The sequence below is a fragment of the Uloborus diversus genome, unplaced genomic scaffold, assembly GCF_026930045.1.
Source record: "Uloborus diversus isolate 005 unplaced genomic scaffold, Udiv.v.3.1 scaffold_538, whole genome shotgun sequence".
Classification (NCBI taxonomy): domain Eukaryota; kingdom Metazoa; phylum Arthropoda; class Arachnida; order Araneae; family Uloboridae; genus Uloborus; species Uloborus diversus.
This window is the reverse complement of record NW_026558723.1, coordinates 83,319-105,384: the sequence shown is the minus strand read 5'-3', so window position 1 is coordinate 105,384 and position 22,066 is coordinate 83,319. Positions and strand designations below refer to the sequence as shown.

At 35.8% G+C, this 22,066-nt stretch overlaps 2 protein-coding genes across 2 annotated transcripts in view; both read left to right on the top strand.

The window, feature by feature from the left end:
- The window catches only part of LOC129233576 (prostatic acid phosphatase-like), a 39,618-nt gene extending 19,958 nt beyond the window's left edge, over window positions 1-19,660 (top strand). Inside the window, exon 5 of the mRNA XM_054867586.1 lies at window positions 17,623-19,660. Coding sequence (XP_054723561.1) covers window positions 17,623-17,973 — 351 coding nt within the window. The 3' untranslated portion in view covers window positions 17,974-19,660. The remainder of the gene's footprint in view (window positions 1-17,622) is intronic.
- Window positions 1,013-1,857, top strand: LOC129233575 (uncharacterized). Its single transcript, XM_054867585.1, has 3 exons — window positions 1,013-1,093; window positions 1,178-1,469; window positions 1,565-1,857. Exons 1-3 carry the CDS (start codon window positions 1,013-1,015, stop codon window positions 1,855-1,857), a joined length of 666 nt encoding a protein of 221 aa, XP_054723560.1.
- Window positions 19,661-22,066: the final 2,406 nt, after the last annotated feature.

Below are 22,066 nucleotides of genomic sequence, written 5' to 3'. Positions count from 1 at the left end.
AGACCTTGGATTTCATGTTGTACAGATGTGGGAACATCAGTTCAAAGCTCTGAAAAAAGAAAATGCAGCTTTGAAGGCTTTTTTGAAATCGCATTCTGTAAATGACAGACTCAATCCTAGAGATGCGTTTTTCGGAGGGCGAACTAATGCTACGAAGCTTTTTCATGAAGGCCCAGCGAAATATGTTGATTTTACGTCTTTATATCCATGGGTACGTATGTTTTTTACTAATGTATTTGTGCAATAGTGTTATTTTTTAAAATACAAATATTGACGATTGACATGTATTCTAGGTGAATAAATACTGTATTTATCCTGTTGGACATCCAGATGTTGTTACGAGCAATTTCAAGGACGTAAATGAATATTTTGGACTTATTCAATGCCGCGTAATTCCACCTCGAGGATTATACTTACCAGTTCTGCCCTACCGGTGCCAGAAAAAGTTAATGTTTCCGCTGTGCAGGACGTGTGCAGATGAAACGAACCAGAGTCTCTGTACTCACACGGAAGAGGAAAGAGCTCTGACAGGTACTTGGGTCACTGAAGAACTCAAAATGGCTGTCAAGAAAGGGTATCAAGTGACAGATGTAAGTTTTTTTCTTTTTTGTTTTGTATTCCTCGTGACATTTTTTAAAAGAAAGTGCTATTTTTTTTTCTTATAGATCTATGAAGTTTATGATTTTAAGGAGAAGTCAGATTCCCTCTTTAGGTCGTATATCGATCTATTTCTGAAAATAAAACAAGAAAGTAGCGGTTGGCCCACGGAATGTGTCACCGATGCTGAGAAAGCTAGTTATATTGCGCAATATAAAGCCAGAGAAGGAATTCAATTGAATCCGGAAAACATTCAAAGAAACTCAGGAAGGAGGCAGGTTGCCAAATTAGCTCTCAATAGCTTCTGGGGACGGTACGTTAGTAGATCCATATTTCCTCTTTTTTTGTTCAGTTTTAATTAATTTTTATTTGTTGTTTGGTTTTTGCTAAACGATTTTATTTTTCCAGATGGGGTATGAATAGAAACAAAGCTCAACTGACCTATGTCACCTCATTTGCTGAGTTTAATAGCATGCTGGCTGATCCGATAAAAAATGTAAGTATAACTTTAAAAAAAAAAAAAAAAAAACCCCTCACGTGTTTGTTTTAATATGTGCAACTAACCTTTGATTTTTTATAGGTCAATGATGTATTTTTCCCTACGGAAGAGATATCAGCTGTGAATTGGGTGGTAAATGAAAATTTTGTGACGCAAGACACTGCCACAAATATATTCATAGCTGCCTTCACAACTGCTTGGGCACGCCTGAAGCTTTACCACGAAATGAATAAATTGGGCAGATCGGTGCTTTACCATGACACCGATTCAATTATTTATGCGACCGATGGTTCAAATGATCCGCCTTTAGGGAATTTCTTAGGGGATTTCACAGATGAATTGGAAGGGGATACCATTACAACTTTTGTTTCTGGTATGATAAAGTTTCTTTATTTTATTATCGTTATTTTAAATTAAAAAAAATGGAATGCATTTTTTCTTAATCAAATGTTTTATTGACCCTTTCAGGTGGGCCAAAAAATTATGCCTACGAAACAGCTGGAGGAAAGACGTGCTGCAAAGTGAGAGGGTTTTCCTTAAACTTTAAAAACAGCAAATCGTTGAATTTCGACTCTATAAAAAAATTGGTATGCAGCTTTGATGATGATGATAGTATTACAACTACCAACCCAGCAAAAATTACGAGGGATCCTAAGCGGCGAAAAGTTATGAACAAAGAAGAAACCAAGGTCTACCGGATGGTTTACGACAAGCGAGTGGTAAATCCAACCGACTTTTCGACATTACCTTACGGGTATTAACAGCTATGTAAAACATTAAAAAACAGAAAAAAACGGCCCTTTTCAGGGCCACCCCAAATTAACATGAATTGGAATGCTTATAATGCAAAAAAGTCTTTTACAAGACTACACAAAAAAAGGTTCTTTTCAGAACCACGAAAAAACAAAGGCCCTTTTCAGGGCCACACAGAAAAAAGACCCTTTCTGGGCAACCTTTTTTTCAGAACAACTGAATTCCTATATCCGGTGGTATAATTTTCTCTTTTATTACAGGTATATAAAGCTTTGTATACGGGTGAGACAATCATTCAAAATGGAGTTCCCGTACTTGAAACATCCTTCCACTTGTATGATTTCAGGTCCCACTGGTTCTGGCAAAACCGTTTTCGTAAAGCGTCTAATCGAAGAAAACATGTTTAGGCCTCAACCTCAGAAGATTATTTACTGCTATGGAGTCTATCAGCCCTTGTTTAATAAAATGAAAAATATTGAATTTGTCGAAGGGTTACCCTCTCATTTAAATACTGTACGAGACGTTATTATTGTGATTGATGATTTAATGTCTGAACTAGGAAACGATTCGCGATTGACCAAACTTTTTACGAAAGGAAGTCACCACAGAAATATTAGTTGCATATTCATTGTTCAAAATATTTTTTATAAAAGTACGGAAATGCGAACAATCAACTTAAACTCGCATTATTTAGTGCTGTACGAAAATCCTAGAGACAAAAGTCAAATTACTCATCTTGCTCGCCAAATGTTTCCAGGAAAAGTTAAGGCTTTTCTAGAAATATTCAACGATGCCACGAGTCCCGCGTACGGATACCTTTTTCTAGACTTTAGACCCGAAACTCATGACCGTTTACGCATGCGCACAGGAATTTTCCCCGGAGATATAAATTACGCGTACGAGCCTCGTTAGTCATTTATGGTGTAGAATCAGGAAGAGGAAACATGTCTGCTGTTGTAATTGACTTTGAGGGTTTTCAATTAGCCCCACATAGCTATGTTATTAAGGAGCTTGCATTTTACTCTGTGAATCACAAATATCATGGCCGTTGGTCTTTTTTACCTCCTCGACCCTGGGAAGAATTATCGTATAGGAAACAGAAAAGTTATTCTTGGATAATCCGAAATTTACATGGATTGTCTTGGGAAAGCGGCGAGTTACCTTACAAAGCTCTACGACACATTTTGACTATGTTGTTCGTTTCTTTTACTGACATATACGTTAAAGGTTTGGAGAAAAGTAAATTTTTTGAAAAGTTATCTGGAAAAAAAGTATTGGATTTAAACGATGTTGGTTGCCCTAAATTTCATGAATTAGAAAGCAGTTTTGTTTCTTGCCCTGTCCACCCCCCACATTTCAAGCACTGCGCTTTGGCAAAAGCGGCAGCATACGCCAGTTTCCTATAAATAAACAGTACACATCACCAAATACATCATTTGAAAGCAGAATGTCATCTTTTGCGCAACAAAATTTAGAGCAGCTCCGGCTTTTAAAAAACAGCAAACTTCGTACTTCGCTGTTGAGAAAAGCTCCCAATAGTGTTATAAAAGCGTTGTGTGAATGCTGTAAGAACTTATTATGCGGCAACATCCCATTCAGTAAACAGCGTTTAAAAAAACTGAGACCATATAAAAGGACTCTGCGAGTGTTAGCGCAACATAAAGTTCCCTTGTTCAAGAAACGACGCATCCTCGTGCAAAAAGGAGACGGTTTCCTAAGTATTTTAATACCTGCAGCACTATCTGTTTTAACGTCTCTCATTCATGGATAATGCAAAGAAATATGTGTTGTTACCCGAGGACCAAACGCAACACTTTGCTTCGGAACATTTATCTACACTGGACAAAGGTATGAATGACATTTTACTTCGCCGCGACCTAGGTGACGAAGAAAAACGTGTGTTGTACTTGCAAATTTTGCAAAAATTCGTAAAATTTCCTTCTACAAAACCACTGGAATCCGAAATGGTCGAAGAAAGAGGTCCTCCTGATATTCTGAAAGATATTCTGGAAACAGCACCAGAAAAAGGGAAAAAACACGCGCTGAAGATTTTAGAGTTTCTCAAGAACAACCAATCAACTGTTTCGTGGAATGATAAAAACGAGCTTCTAGTGCGCGGGGAAACCATACCGAACTCAAGTATTACGGATTTGGTCACTTTTTTACTGCGTTCTAGGAAAGCGAGACCCATTGGACATGAAGCATTTTTGAATGTATTAGAAGATGTAAATTTTCCTTCCGAGTTTATTCAGAACAAGTATTTGAAGAAAAATGTTACGAAGTCTGTTGTTAAAAGACGGAGGACGCTGTATGCAAAACCAACTGTAACCGAGCCCAATGTTAATCGACAGAGGAAAATGTATGCAAAACCATATGCCTGGAAAAATTATTTGTAACTTTTTTGTTTTGTGTTAAATAAATATGAGTTGAAAATTAAAACTTTGTGTGGATTGTGTTACTATTTTTTATAATCGTTTTTCAAAATAAAAGTGAAAAAATTAAATTTACCTTAAGTCAAATGCAAAGAATTAAAAAAAAAGTTTAATAGCAAAAAAAGGAAAAAAGAAAGACTATAAGGGAAAAAAAATACTCGCAATAAAAAAAATTAAATAGAATAAACATTTATTTACAGAAAGAGGAAAAAAAAAATCCAGATATGTTATTGCTTTGCAAGAAAAAAAAAATATTGTGTGATGACAAAAAATTATACAGACAGTAAAACGAACTCAGAATTAAAAATAAAAAGAACGTTTTATTATTTTTTAAAAATCATATTTACACCGAAATTCTTTTTAACATATTGATACAATTGAAAATCACTGATTTTCTGAAATAAATTTTTCACAATGATATCCATACATAAACCTTGACATCTCTTTATTAGATAGTAAATACAATATTGTCCACATACATTTGAAGTCAAACTTTGAAGAGGTACTTGATTCCATTTTACATGTTCATATTTCTTCACAAATCTTGTAATATGATGACCATAAGCTTGAGGAGACAAACCATAAGAGTCGAAAAATTCAACAGTTTGAGGTTTTTCTATAAACATGGCAATCCAGTGAGTTCCTGGTTCAGTATGCTTATCAGTATTAACAACTATTGCAGCAGGAAATGATGTAATGCAAGGAATCTTATCACAAGGAAAAACTCCTACAAAATATCTCGACGCATAGCGATGCCGAAGCAATACCCTGCGAATATCCAAAGAATTCATCAGTTACCGAAATCGTACAAGATGTTTCTAGCTTTGTTGATTTCAATCAAATTTTCGAATTCGGCATACACCAATAAGGAAATGGTTTGAGGTAGAGGCACTTTAAATTTTAGTTCCAGTCTTAAATTACTGTGTCGAACGAGATTTAAATGAGCTCCATCGCAGAGGTCAGGGGACAGATCAAAATGAAATAAGCAGTATCCGTCGGGAAATTCTTCTCTTGACAAATAAAGTCCTCGATCTTCTGAAGTGCAAAATAAATTGTTAAATGCACGAATATAGTTTTTATTGGTAAAATCAGGCTGCAATGGATTATGAGGCATCGGTTGTCCGTCGATGTAAACTCCAATGAAATTAATATCATAGTGTTTGAATTCAAATGGTGACTTTTTATAGCTTCCATTAAAAGCATCGTTGTCCACACAGGCTACGACCAAGCGCTTTGGCATTTGTCCAGTAAAGATGTTGTCTTGCACAAAACTCATGTTTCCTCCAGGAATGGAATATACTTTACACAGAACTCTGTTAATAGGATACTTGGCTGTTGTCTTCTCTAAGCTTTTAGCGTGCCCCAACACTACACCAGGGCTGACTCGAACTTTGCGTACAAACATCGATGCCTGCTCCAGGACTACTTTAAAGTTACCATCTCCCAACAAACAAAACTCTGGCTTGCTTCGAATAAGCTTAATTTTCATATCTACCATATTAAGCATGAGTCGATCTTGATGAAATATGTCAACATGTAGGCGTCCTATCATATCCACTGTAGAACTGAGTCGAAACATATTTGCTCTTTTAATAAATCCTTCGTTAAGGGTCTTATTGCCGTCAGTCACAGTCAAATCATAGTTATTCATTTGACCTGCTGTGTCCTTAAAAAACAATTCAGAAGACAGCTGTGACGTTTTTGCTTCATATCCATGGTTTAATAATTTTTCAATAATTGCTCTGTATGGATACGTATTATTGCTCGAAGAGATTAATCTTTCATTCAAGCTAACATCTACCTGGGAAAACAAGGCATGTAAAAATAAATTGACGGGACCCACATTTTCTTTAGTTAATAGAGTTCCATTTCCGTTCACAATTTTAACTTTAACAAATAAGAGATTCTGTGACAAGTCTAAATAATCGTCACCGGTCCCAGAAATGTTAAATTCTATTGGACTACCATCAGACGCATTCGCAACAGGGTGAAATTCTATCCACTGCCCTCTTTCGATAACTGTTTGCGTGGGTGGTAAAGTAAATAAATTAAGTTCAGATTTAGCACATTCAGGAGAATCTTTTAACAAATAAGCCATTCTGACTAGGAGTCAAAAATATCACGTCCTTTTGCTTTCTTGACTTTGGCTCGAATGACTGGTTTATAAGCTTTGCGCTTCCTTTTAAACCTTCCATGGCCAATCATCTCATCCGCCTTTTTAAGAGCTTTCTTAGCTAACAATTTTCCAACTTCTTTGCCTCTTGTTTTAGCTGAGTTTTCTAATTTCTCACCAGCTAATACATCGTTAGCAATCATGGCTCCAGTTCGTAAAGCTTCTTTTCCGATTGTTTTAACTCCACTTCTCAGGAAAGGCAGTGCAGTGCGGAAAAGTTTTGCGAAGAAACCACCAAGGCCGTGTCCTTTTTGCAAAGACAGTCCTTGATAAAAGGGCATACCGCTTCCGGTTTGTCCGACATAATAGTCTTCATATTTTTTCGGACAGCAAGTGTAAGGAACAAGCATGATTCACGTTTTTTACACAAATGACGATGCACGTCAATGTCATGCAGTATTTATACAATTTGTTTCATGCGAAAATGCAGCACGATGTATGCCATGCCTCGTTCAAAAGGAACGAATTCGCCAGAGTGTAGACGTAAATCTATTTCAATCGTTTGAAAATGTTGTCGTATGACAGGTAAGTAGTGAGGTCTCGTATAATGAACATTAACCATTTCACCATCTCTTCCTTCTACTTTGATAATTTTTAACAGAGGAGCTTTGACATCACCCACGATTTGTGGCTCTACGAGATCGCAATACACATACATGACGGGAAAGGAAGCTGCTGGATCGGCTATAAAGGGACTCTGTGTCGTTCCATTATATTCTCCGGCATGAAAACCTAAAAGTTCTGCTATGCCTGTGTGAAGAATGACTTTACCACCTTCTTTTGTTTTGATTGTCACTCGTTTTGTTACAGGATGATAGTGAAATTCTAATTTATTTTTGAATGTCGTTAAAATCATAGCTTTCAAGAGATCTGGGACTGTTTCATAACAACCAGGAGGTATTCGCCGCCCTTGTACCACTCCATCGCCTAAATCAAATCCAAATAAATTATTGTCCGACCTGATGTTATACCACGAATGAGGATATATAATATCTGTTAAACCTACTTCCCATTCATGATGGCTCAAATGAATACTTGAGGGAAGCTGTGTAATAAAATGAGAAGTTTTATTCTCAGGGAAGAAGCGACTAGAGCTGTCACTGATAAGCGTCACATAGAATGACATGTTTGCGACTGAATGAAAGAGGTAAGTACAGCACCGTTTTATATCCCTTTCACATCATTCACCCATGCATTGAATTTTTCAGGATAGCCTTGAAACTTAACAAAATATTCCGTCTTTCCTAATCGCCGTCTTGTTTTTAAGACCTTCTCAATGGGATAATATCCAGAATCTGTTATTTTCTGAAGCTCTTGTGAATAAAACGTCCCCTCTAACACTTCGCCAATGAGATCTTTTAGTTTATACACTACGGGATTTCTGGGCAATACTTTATGGATCGTAAATATTTCTCTCGTCCAATTCTGCTCATATCCTTTCTCAAATCGCAATTTTTCTTTACTTATTCTTACGGTGTCTCCTTCTTTAAGTGAAGATTTACTTCCATGCCTTGAAGAGGTTTCAAGATCTCCGTAAAGATTTTTCCAAGCAATATCTTGATTATCTATGTTAACTGAAGAAGGCTTCATTTTTATGCTTCGATGCCACGTATTATTGTAACTGTAAACCAGTTTATCAATCACATCGATGTAGCGTTTTGTATTCATTTCTGTAAAATACTTCCACATTTTTGTCTTAAGTGTACGATTAAAACGCTCAACGACCGATGCTTTTGTTGAATTGTTTGTTGTAAAAAAGTGTACATTTTTCTTCTTCAGGTATTTTTGCACTTGATTGTTTGTAAATTCTTTACCTGCATCTGTCTGCATTATTTCCGGTGTTCTTTCTGAAAATATAATTTCAAAAGCGGATACGATTTCATCACTTTTCTTACTTTTTAGCGGTACAACCCATGCATATTTTGATAGAATATCCAGGCAAGTAAGTAAATACTTGTAACCATCATTGGTATCTGCTAGGGACTGCATGTCGACCAAATCAGATTGAAACTGCTCGTTTATACTTCCTACGATGACTCGATTTCTCTGGAACTTGTGTCTGATAGGCTTGTGCAAAGTGTACGAGTCCTTGGTCTGCAACCATTTTTTGATCTCCTTTGTCTTCACGCGTCCTTTTAAAGCACGATGTAAAGCATTCACACCTCCAAAACTTCCTGGAACTTGAGGATCCCGATACAGAGGATTCAGAACCTTGTCCATCACAGCAACGATTATGATCAATCCGTACGTTAAAGTTCATATCGATACAATGAGGTAAAAATGTTTGGGCACCTCTTTTTATACGACTATTATGTAAGTATGCCAGAAACTCTCAACGACCTCTAAACTTTTTAATTATAAAAAACATGCACATATAAGTAACCGTAAAAAACTTACTCTTTTTTCAAAAAAACTCATTAATAATTAATTTTAATAAAAGGTTGATTCGTTTTTTTCATCATGCGGGGTAAAATTGTGTTGCCTGATTAATCTACTCTTGACTTTCATTATTGAATTTAATGCAAATAAATGCTTTGGGTGATAGTCAACTGTGCTTGTATATAACCTTTAAATCGTTTCTTCTTCGTAAGTTTCCACAGCCGAGCGGTCTCGCGTGTTATCCAAACCGCCGACCTTGGAAACTTTATGCCCCAGGTTCAAATCCCGCCAGAAACATTTTTTATTTTCAAGAAAAAAAATTAATAAAATAAATACATATTCACAAAAAAGTCATAAAAATAATCCGATAGATGGCGCCAGCATTTATTTTCCATAATATTTCCACATTCCTTTTTTGTTCCTTCGAAAACAACTCTTAAAAACTAGATTCACAATTAAGCAGTTTTATCATTCATTATCACTAGATGGCGCCACCAGCATATCTTCCCAATTAAGTTCACACTTTCAGTTAAGCTTTCTGTCATGGCCCTAGTCTCCGATAGATGGCGCCACTTACTGAATGTTATCCATTTAAAGCTTTATTATCCTTCCTTAGTAACTGCCTTCTCCGGTCTACTGGTTAGCGCATCCTCGTTGGGAGCGAAAGGTTCTGGGTTCAAATCCCAGGGAGAGCATTTTAGAATATTACTCTCGTTAATATTTCAGAATAATTTCAATAAATTTAATTAGGCTAATCACCCATTTAAAGAAAACAAATTAATTAAACAATTAAAAAATAAAAAATTTGCATAAATTAAAAATTAGCATTTACATTAATTAAGTCATTAAAATTAAGACATGAATCAACATGTCTTATGACGTAGTACAAGATGGCGTCCTTCCAAAAGCGTGACGTCATAGATGACGTCATCATACCCCCATGAAATATTACAAGAAATTGTGTGACGTCATCCTAAAATACCCTCGTAAAAGACTACAAGAAATTAGTGACGTCATCCTAAAATACCCCCGTGAAAGACTACGAGAAAATTCCAAGATGGCGGACGACCACGCCCCTTCAGGAATGTTGAGTTGTTTTCCTCCTTCTGCCTACTATAGTGGCGGGTCTACTACTCCGGCCGTTTTGCGTCATTTATGGCACACCAAAAATAGAAAGACACGAGCCAGACGACTGCACTTACAACTTTTGCTGTGGCTTCTTATCAATATACAGTCGAACCTCCATATATTGAAGTATAGCAAATTGCCGGAAAAAAACTCGATATATAGAAACAATCTGTTTTTATGACAAAAATCTCCTAAAACATTAAAATTAAAGCTAATTTTCGTGTATGAAACCCAATTTCTAATTTATACGAGCATCGGATTAAACGAAAGTTAAGAATTAAAAAATTAACAGAAATTACACTCTTGCACCTTCATACATCTTCATTCTTCGGCAATTCAACTTGATCCGCAACATGAGGGTATTTTCGTTTTGACATTGTAATCGAGAGAAAAGTAAAAAATCAATCTACTTAACCTGAATGATTTTTACTGAAGCTAAAAAGACTAAAAATGATAAAGAGACAAAAGGGATAACTTGAAACTGATTTTACATTGTTACTGGTTACAACTAAGATTTGAAATGAACTTGACGGAATTTAAGAACTTCAGAACGGAACAACTTATCTTCACACCCCTTAACCCAAGATTCCTTGTGAGTCTCATAGCAACCTTTAGTGAACATAATTTTCTCCCTTAACCTTCATTTTTCATGAGACAGAGTTAAAGTGGGAAAAAAAATCTACACTGTAAAAAAAAACTGTAAAATTTACGGAAAAAAACTGTCAGCCAGGACGCCAGTTTTCTTCCGTTTATTTTACAGAAATCTTCCGTATTTTTATTATTTATTCAAGCTGATTTATTATTTTATGAAGATTAAAAAATGAAACTATACTTTCATAAATCCATTTCAATATTTACTATACTACTACGAAATACATGTATACAAAGGTAAATTTCCGAAAATGCCTCTGTAACAGATGACAAAAAAACATAATAATAAAATATTGATTAGGATGCAATGAAATGGAAGTTGCAAACGATTTAAGACTTACTCGCTTTAAATAAATATAAGATCAAAAAACTCGAGCACGAGAACCAAAATCCAAACAGGCGGGCGAAATTCCGAAGAAAAACAAAGTACGCGGTGAGGCGATGGTAACAGTTAACGCTTATAACCGGTTACAGATTCAAAAAAACAGAGAAATCCTGTATTTTATTATGAACAGTTTTTTTCTGTAAAAAATACGGATTACTTCTTCAAAATTTACAGTTTTGTTTTACAGTGTACGAATGTCTCGCGAAAAAATTCGATATATAGAGATTTCTTCGATATATAGAAACAAATTTTCTATGTAATGAACATAGAAATGTGCTGGGATTTCGATATATAGAAAATTTCGATATGTGGAAGTTCGATATATGGAGGTCCGACTGTGTATGATGCAGTGAGAAGCGAAGGGATGTAAGTGGACATTTTCAAGTTTCGAGTAAAACACGTTTAAAGATAACATCCTAGGTAGGCTTTCATTGATTTTTTTTTCCTAAATCATTCTGTACAGCAGCACCTACCAGCTCTACTACTACTATCTCTTTCACAAAGACAGAGAAGAAGTTACCCTACTATTTGTACTGTTTATCTTCAAATTTTTAATTTTATCACTTACATCCCTTTGCTTCTCACTGCCTCATATGTAGAGCACAATTGCTGGTGGAATTGTTATCTCCATTTTGTTTTAATGTGTAGCACATGACAGATGATTTTCTTAATTAAAGTGTAAAAACTCTCCCTCCCCCCGCACACACACGTACCCGCCATAAAGTTGTAATCACTTTTGGTTTCGGAAACACTTTTGCTGTTATTTATCGGGATAATTTTTCTCCGATATTGATATTAATCCCTCACAAATGCAGTTAAACTCGGTTAATCGGTTAATACGAATTATCAAAAAAATCCACGAATTTGTTCATACTATTAGCCGATACTTTTATGCTACTGTGAAAGTATGAAATTGAAGAATGTAACATTCATCGGTATTTTACCGGAAGTACTCGGTATTTCTTCGATGGCTCTGATCGGTGAATGTTGACAACCGCCGGTGAATGTCGATATGCAGTTCTTCCCGCTACTCTACATTTGCATATGACAGTTAATCGAGAATTTACAAACATGATTAATCTAGAAGGTTTAAAAAAAAAAAAAAAATATTCACATTTTTGTATTCCAGACATGCGTTTATAGCAAGGACGGATCCAGAAAATATTCAAGGAGGGGGCGATTGATTTCAGATGCTTACTCTTTTATAAATTTCAAAACCTCCACCTCCCTAACATCATGGAAGATCGTCTCAAATTAAGGGGTTTTTTTGAGCAATTACGATTGCTTATTGTTCTCATTTGACCGTTTTTGGTGTCCGTGCCTTTTTCAACTTGGACCAGAAGCCTTTGCAGCACCACCGCCCACCGTCCTCTGCTGGCGGTGCGGCGCGGCTGCTCCGATTTTGAGCTATCCGCTTCTCCTGGTCGGAGGCGTCCATGTCCTACACACACTCACGTTCACACACATACACTCACACACGCCTACGTGCATACACACAGGTCTACGCACACATACAACTATGCACAAGTAACCGCCCAGAAGGAGAGGCGGACTTGGGGGGGGGGGGGGACAGGAGCCGTTTCTTGAAACAATAACTCCAATGAGTAGGGTCCTGTCTCAGTTCGTGATTGCGAAAAACATAATTTGAATTCAAAATTTCAGAATTCAAATTAATTTTCTTTTTATTATTAGTTTAAAACTTCCATTTCTAAAAAAAGTCATCAAAGTTGTCCTATAATTGCTCCTTTTGAACTTCAATTTGAAAAAACTTTCTAAGGGACAGCCCCCAAAACCCATCGTATGTCATCTAAGATAGTCAAAAATTGAGTTTTTGGAACTTCAAAAAACTTGCTGAGGAAACGTTTTCAAGACTAATTCTGAAAAAATTCCGAGGGAGAGCCTTTTTGCCTTTTTTTTTCGTAACATAATTGAAGATCATGTCTAAAATTCCGTTTTTCGAACTTCATGCAAAAAGAGAGTTCCTGCATCTCGGCTCAAGGAGCGCCCCTCCCTTGGTTTATAGTTTTTGACAAGTGTTAGCAGGGCCCGATTACTGAATAGGCGAACTAGACTGTGGCCTAGGGCAGGGGCGGCAAATAGGGGGGTCAAGAGGGGGCGCTCGCACCCCCAAATTTTTTGCGCAGAATAATAGAAAATGGGTGAATTCAATTTATGTGAGTCGGAAATCTAAGTTCAGTAAAAAAAAAATCTCGCTGATTCGCAGTAACTATTCGATGAAACTCGACACATTTTCAGACTGGAAAAAGTGTTTTTCATTATTTGTATTATGACTTATAAATTCATGAAGTATTTTCCGACCTTTTCAGAACACAGAAAACTGATAGAGAACCATGGTTAATTTTAACTAAAGAAGACATTTCCTCATATAGGCTAAATATTTCATACTTCGGTGCCAAGTATGGTGTGTCCAATATGATAGGCTCGTGCAAAGTGGTGTGGCTGCAAGGTTTTCGCAGGAAAACTCCTTGATATTTTACATTCACATTTACGCTCATTTTTTAAGTGTACAGTCGAGTCCCGACTTACGCGAGAGATGCGTTCAAAGACTCTTCGCGTAAGTTGAAATTTCGCGTTGTAGAAAAGGGTATGTATTCAAATTTTTTTGAAACATACCAAAGTCCTTAAGACGCTTATAAACACCCCTCAAACTGCTTTAAAGCATTCCTCAAGAAAACATTAAAGTTTCTTATAGTTAAGAACTGTACTTTTACTGTAATTAAAACATAAAAAAGCTGCTTCATTCAACATAAAAAAAAAGCTGTTAAGATGCACAAAATAAATGATCAATGGCAGGGAAAGACATAAAATAAAACTACGTGTCACGTACAGCACTTATACTTAATGTTGTGCTACCGTCGACGTACTTTTTAGTTCTTCAAGCATCTTTAAAAACTTTAGATGAAACAGTGGACTAAGGTGTCATTTTATTTCATCAACTTTAATAATTAGAAAGAAAGAAAGACGCCGAGTGGTTATTTGATGCACTAATAAAGCGATGCGTGGACTAGTATGGTGAAGGGAACTTCCGCTATCAGTGACGCAATAGGGATAAAATACATTCACGAAATCAATATTTAGGATCCAATAACGAAACCGATACTTCCAAAAAAAATCGTATTGCAAATGAGGAATTTGCGTTACTCTAAAATCCGTTACTCGGGAAAAACTCGCGTTATAGCCATTTCGCGTAAGTCGAATCGCGTTGTAGCGGGAGTCGACTGTACATTTATTTAATGAGTGTTCATTGCTTTCTTCTGCTAGAAACATATTTCAGCTGCTCAATGCATTATATGCTTTAATAGAAACTTCTTAAAAATTAATGTGATTATTGAAAAAAACGTATCAACAAATACCTTTTATGGGGCTTTATAATTATGCAATCTCGAAGTGACACAAGATGGTCTGTAAGAGTTAAAACCATAAAAAGATTTCTTTATAACTTCAAAGCAGTGATTCGACGACTGAAAGAATTATTGCAAAATGATTCTTTCAATGGTGAAAAAGCTCATGCCCTTTTTCATGCATGACTTCGTTTGAATTTTTATTCAATTTGTTTGTATTGAAGAAAGTTTTTGAAAAATGCTTTACTCTATTAAAACATCTTCAATTCGCTACGCTTAATTTTCGGACTATTCAAACCACAGTTCAATCTACAATTGATCTGTGCACCGTACTACTATAGTTCAATCTACAATTGATCTGTGCACCATACTACTATAGTTCAATCTAAAATTGAAACTGAAAATGGATTTTACATAGATGTATATTTCAATCAATTGTGAAACTTTTCAAAAAAATTCTTCCTCCGAACCACTTTTAAAAAGACGCAAAAAAAAAAAAAAAAAATAAATAAATAAATAAAAAATAAAAAAAAAAAGTGACACAATTCCACATGATGATGTGAAGTCAAACATTGATTTTTCATTTGTATGAAGTAATAGATTCAGTTTCGAATGAAATTAACACAAGATTTGAGGATAATTATTTTTCAGTATGGTTGGCTCTATATTATCTGGATTGGATTTTGAAAACGAAAAATAAAATGCTTCAATTATGAGTAAAATTTTTAGCATGAGGCAGGAAAAATTACATGCAATATACCTAAAAACTAGTTAGCACATCCAGAGACTACAGTTTGTCCTTGTAATGGACTCATCAGTTTGGATTAGTGAATAACAGAGCTGGAGGCAGATGACGTCTTATTGAAGCTGAGAGCTCCACGAGACTAGATTATTCAATGATGAAAAATTAAGCCCCTCACAGTTTTTGAAGTAGCCTGGGTGATTTTGAAGAGCAAGATATAAAAAGTGTTTTCACACATAACTTTGTTACTTTAATTGTTTTTTAACCGACTTCAAAAAGGAGGCCGATATCAGTTCATACCGTATGTTTTTTTTTTTTTGTCCACTCACAGCGTCTCACCTATGAACCGATTTTGATGATTATTTTTTTAATGGATAGGGGATGGCTCAACTTAGGTTGCATTACTTTGACCATATTTGCTCTTTAGAAAAAAAGTTATGGGCACAAAACAATAAATTTCCTGCAATTTCCCTATTAAATGATTAAATTTAAAACCCATTGTTATGAAAGTTTGGTGCCATACGACAGTAACATTAATAGTAATTGTAATGATAATTTTGAATGAAGGCTTCTCTGAAGTAAGCATCAAGTTTCTTCAGGGGGATATTTCGATAATCGGGAATCTGGCGCTGTCGTCTCATTTTTGGCGTAAATAATTTTATTTTGGTAACCCTGCTGATTTATAGTAACCCTATGTGAATTATCGAAATCTTCCCTTCTTCAGTGTTATTGCTCCATACTGCTTGACCAAGGATTGTATGGAATTGGCAAACATCCAGTTAAGGCGACTCCATCTGAATGAGGGGAAAAATAAAAATTTTATGCGCGTATTCCGCTCATTTGAATGAGACTCTGCTTAATTTAGAGGCTAACATACATCTCCAAAATCTGACATCCCTGAAAACTGATAGATGCTTCCATTTCCTCGTGTGAACCGGATGTTTACCTTTCCATACAATCCGTGGTTAGACAGTAGTGGGGTAAACGGTAAACCTAACCTGGAAGCGAGGTTACGCAGTGATTAGGATCTGCTTAGCCTTCACAATGCTACCATTAGGTTTGCGTCCACTACACACAGTAGTATTTTTATCGTTATCGTCTATGCCAATAACAGATGATCGGGGCTAAGTAAGAAGATACAGGACTGCATAATAAGCAACTTAGATGCTGTGAAATGAAAATTAGTTAGGAAAAACGTAATACTTAAATAGTTATAATTAAATTAACTACACATGAATTCCAGACAGGAAGAAAGATAAGTTTTTAGTGCCAATCGCTTAAAGTTTAACGCTTGTTTATAGTTTTTTTTTTAGTATGGTGCATTGTTATGAAAAAAATAAGGTGAAGTTTCGTGATAGTAACTTCTTACTATTTCTGAAATACCTTCATTTACACTAAAAAAAATGAAATAAAAAAATTTTGAAAAAAAAAAAAATAGAACCGACTTCAAAATTGCTCTAAAAAGTGAAAAATAATTTTATTCTTTAAACATATTCGATAATGCTTTTAAACATAATTTTTGAAGTTGGCGCAAAAACAAAACGTAAAATCCAGTGTAACCATGCTTTGTTCATAATTTTTTTTCAGAAAAGCATCCAAAGTTACGAACGAAGCATTTATATCGTTATTCAAATATGTTGTCAGCAATGCATAATGTATGTGATAGTGAAGAAACTGGGCCTGGTTAAATTTATGGTTGTAGTTGAGTTATGTCTGTAAATGATTTTATCTATCGTTTTTGCGCCAACTTCAAAAATTATGTTTAAAAGCATTATCGATGATGTTTAAAGAATAAAATTATTTTTTCACTTTTTAGAGCAATTTCGAAGTCGGTTCTATTTTTTTTCAAAATTTTTTTCTAACTATTCCAATTAGCTCAGCTAGTAGAGAAAGATTTTTTTTGTCTCAGGAGATTAAAGACTTATTTTCGAAGCACAATGGGCAAAAAAAAAAAAAAAAAATCTATTTAGCTATACTGGCAAAACAGCAGGACAGTGGCCACTGGTAGATTAGTAACAGGATTCCCTGCTCTTCCGAATTCCAAAAATCATGCACTAAAACTTTTCCAAAAGTTATAAAAGCTTTAGTATCGAGATGTTTTGTATAACTTATTAGAAAGTTAATCAAAATTTTATTTGTTTTTAAACACTAATTTTTATTCATATTAAACCGATTTTTTGACCGCTTCCTGTTAGATAATGTGTGTTTGGGATCGCACTGTGGTAATACATATTAAAGAAACTCGACCCCCCAAATGAAATGCTGAAATGCCGCCCCTGGCCTAGGACCCCCGATTTTTAGGGGCCCCCAAATGACCTAAACTGTTTTAACCAATGGTTAAAATTGTACGGATTGACTGCATAACATAACCCCCAGGGCCCCCTGCTCCTATCACTTGGTGAGGGTTGACTAAAGAGGGGCCCCGAAAAACCATTTGGCCTAGGACCCCCTGCTATCTTAATCGGGCCCTGAGTGTTATCCTGAACATCAAAGCTAAATCTTGTTTCTCTTTCGCAAACAGCATGACTGGAATATGGCAAGCTTCCTGATGTCCTTGTTTCGCTTCAACGGCATCATCCCTCCACCCGCCGCCACGGTAACCCTGGAACTGTACCGGTACTTCGACACGTATACGGTGCGCATGCTCTACTTCAACTCCAGTACACCCGAACTGGGCGTCCAGGAACCGAACGTACTGACCATCCGGGGTTGCGCCGAGTACTGTCCTCTGGCCTACGTCGCGAACTACTTCCACGACTACATGCCCAAGGACTGGTACAAAGTGTGTGGCCTCAAGTTGAAGAGGGAAGAGGAAGATGAAAACGAGAGCGGAAGACCCTTTTCGCTTTCGGACAACAAGGCCAAAGCTTGATGTTCTTTTCGACCAGAGAGCCTAGGATGTTTTATACAGTCTGACTCTGATCACTTGAAAACTGATTGACAAATGATTAAACAATGCCATTTGCTTATATAAGAATTATATTTGATTTTTGATTGCCTACAAATATTCATGATTCAAATTCTTCTCATCATGACACTTTCCTTGGTTCTACAGTTCTGTTATGTAATATGAGTACAGTCGAATCTTGTACATGCGAACTTCGCAGGATCGTGATAATTGCTTCACGTTACGCAGGTTTCACCTTATCCAATAAATTGTTAAGTAATTGTCAGCACACGGGAAGCAACAAGTATTTCATGTAAAGCAATATTTCATGTTAAGCAATTTCATGTTAATGAGGTTCGACTGTATTTGTAAGTGCTACTTTTGCAACAAACTGGAGTCTATTAGTTGGTAGGTAACTTCCAGGATGGCTTGTCGAGTAAAGGGTTTTGGTACTAGAAAGACGGAGGGGCCTGTGTGGCCCCTCGCATAGTTTGTTGTTTAATAACTCGGATAATGTCTAACGGAACGTAATGTAACTTCCTGACTTTTCATTATATGACACTATTTGAATGCTTGTTTAATCATTTTATCATACGCCTCATAGTACTGTAAATATTGATCCTTATACCTAGAAAGACGGGAGGGGCCACAGTGGCTCCCTAAGCTTTTTTACAATTAAAATTTTTTTTTTCCTTTCTCCTAATTGTTCTAGCATAAAAAGGGCCATTCTCTTTAGTTTAACCTGTAACTTTCCCTTTTTACAGTCAGTTGGATATCCAAATGCTATAAACAGTACCGACTGCTTACCAGCCTAATGGTAGCCATTACTCTTGAAAAGAAAAACTGATCCAAGCTTTTGGCCAGTATAGAGAGAAACACTACAAATAATTGCATACTAAGTTTTTATTTAGTCATGAAAGAAGGTGTATTGGGCATGTGGACACACTCAGGAAGAATTTTTAAAATAATTCACCCCAAAAATGGGTAGGGGCCACACTGGCCCCTTCAGTCTTTCTAGGTATACAGAAAATGTCAGTCGTTCTAGTGCTAGAATGTTCTAGAAGACCTGTGGGGGCAGCAATGAAGGCATTATAAAATCGTTGTAGCTTTTATCATTTTGAGTGATAACTTTGAGGCAGTAATGGAAAAGGGTAATGAGAATGATTTGATAATATGAGTCATGCAGTTTATTTCTGGTACGATGAACCTAGTCCTTGAGAGAGTGGATTTTTTCCTGGGGAGGTTAGCGAAAAATGGAATTGTTATTTTCATGAAACTGAGTTGACGATGGTAGCCCAATGGAATTTTGTGACAATAACATTTCTCAATGTACCTAATCTCTTCAAGAGGAAATTGAGTCTCGTGAGGTCAAAGTTCTTCTTACTGGAGGTGAACCGAGTACAATTCAGTAGTTATTCATTGTTCTGTTTATTTTTACCAAAAGCAATTTTTAATATTAATGTACATGATATTTACTTTGATGGACAAAATATGAACAGATTATTTATTCTAAGGATAGCTTAAGACTGGCAATACTTCAATTTATGTAAAGCAATTTTGCCATCCCCAGCAGGTCTTCCGTAACATTCCAGTAGGCCATGCTCACAGTTTCTTCCTATGCATTTGTGTTGTTACATTAAGTTATTGATAATACATTTTTCCATTAAAAAAAAATAAAAACATAAAAAAAAGTATTCGAGTCTCATGAACTTTTTTCTTTTCTATTTTTTCATGGAATACATTTGTTAAAATTTGGTATCAGACAGAAGGTGACTTAAATGACGAATTCGTATACTAAACGTGTGACTTGTTCTTTCAAAATTTGTTTCTAATTGGAGACTTCGTTGTAAGAAGGGGGCACAACTCCTTCATAAGCTTTGTGTTTTACATTGAATTTTATGAGGAAAAACATTATCTTTCACTCTGAAGAAGCTCAAGATATCTCCAACTGATATTCCATGTGATATGAAAGGAAAGGAGCTATCACAGCCTAACGTTTGAAGAGTAAAGAAAAATGTTACATATTTTGTTGTATTATCCTGAAGCTAAAGTATTCTCTATCATAAGACTCGCATTTTTTTTTCTTTATTAGTTCCAAATATATTTAGGTTATTCAGTGATGTTCCTATCAATTTTTCTGAGGTCACAGTAATTCATTACGCACAATATGTGTATGCGATCATACACTTAATATGTCATAATATGAAAATGTTTGAAGCTTCAGGGGTATACGTTATATGTTTACAAAATGTTTGGGAGTATACGGCGTATATGGGGTATACTCTATGGGAACACCACTGAGGTTATTACTAAAAAATATATATATTAATTTGAATTTTTGGCATCTTGAATTCAAATTATGTTTTTCGCAATCACGAACGTGTGTGTGATGCGCAGGTGTGTTTGTGTAGGCGCATGTGTGTGTGTGCGTGTGTGTGCATGTATGCATGTGTGTGCGTGTTGTGTATGCAGTGCTGTGTGTGTGTGTAGGCGTTCGTGTGTGTGTGTTGTGTGTATGTAGGCATATGTGTTTGTGTCTGTGTGGAGGCATGAGTGTGTGTATGTGTGTGTAGGAGTGTGTGTTTGTGTCTGTGCGCAGGCATGAGTGTGTGTAGGCGTGTTTGTGTATGCGTGTGTAGGATATAGACGCAACCTGGAGACGGTTTTCGAAAGAGGAGCAGCATCGGGAGGCCGGTCGACGCGACGGTGGTGCCGGCAGAGGGTGCTGGTGGGAAAATAAAATGATAGGAATTCAAAACAGTCAAATGAGAACAATAAGCAATCGTGATTGCTCAAAAAAAATTGTATTACCATATGTATTTGTAGTACGAACGGGGGGAACAGCACCATTCTGAATTATTAATTACAAACAGGTAACGTAATATTTTATTAAATTGCTGTCAAAATTATTTTCGTGGAAGCTGATTCAAACATAATCTAAATATAAAGACAAAATAGTTAAAAATGAGTTTCAAAACAGTTATTTTCTGATTCTCGATTCTATTTCAAAAAGTGGAGCTGTCCTCTTCCTACAGCGAGGTCTTTAATTTCACTCGCAAACGTGTTACATATCTTCATTTCATTTAGAAGAAAAAGAAAATTAATTTGATATAAGTGCGGCTCATTTGAGATTTGCAAAACACAATATTTTAAAATTTGTTTCAGAGAAATTTTATTATTTTTAACTATTTTTTAAGTTGAGACCTTCACTTGAAAACTTCAAAAGGCATTTCTGATGTTCTATTCTTTTAAAGAATAAATGACACCTGGCATATGCGGTTGATGAAAGAAAATTTATAACTCAGCTACATTTTTACTACAGAGGACCATTAAAAATAAAAATCAGCTTTTCCAAGTGATTTTAATAGATTATGCAAGATTATGTGAGCATACAATATCTCTCTCCCTACAACAAAAGTCATATCTCAAGCATGTTGAGCGTATGGTTTTCGAGTTATTTAAACGGTGTTAGCCTCATCAAACATATACTATCTGATTCATATAGTAACTTTCAAAGTAGGGAAATGTGGGGAAACGTGAAATGGCGAAATATTTACTTTGCTTTTAGCGCCACCTATCTGGTAATTTCTTAACACATATAATCTATTCCAGTCAGGAAAAAATGCCATTTTCAAAAATTAATACTCATACTAGCTGCGTCGCCCGGCTTTGCACGGTCCACCTCGAAAATAAAAGTTATATCAAGTGACGCGAATTCAACACTCAGGCTTGAACCAAAAAAAAGTCAGTGAAATTTTGCGGCAGATGCGGAAAACCCCCCAAAAAGTAAACATTTTAAATCCCCTGTGATTACAGGAAAAGCCTCAAAACAAAAACAAGAGTTTTACCTGTTCTTATTCGAGGAAAAAAAATGGCAACAGATCTTTCATCTCAATGATTTTCTTCACCGCTATACATTTTAATAAAAGCGTTGTTGCGGAAAGTTGAGATGAAGCACTGAATAATAATTTGAATGGAGGAAAGCCTTCGAAAAATAGGGATTTGATTTTGAAATCTAAGAGTCATAATTAATAGTTTTTAATTGATATCTCCGCTAATTATTATCGGAGGATTATGT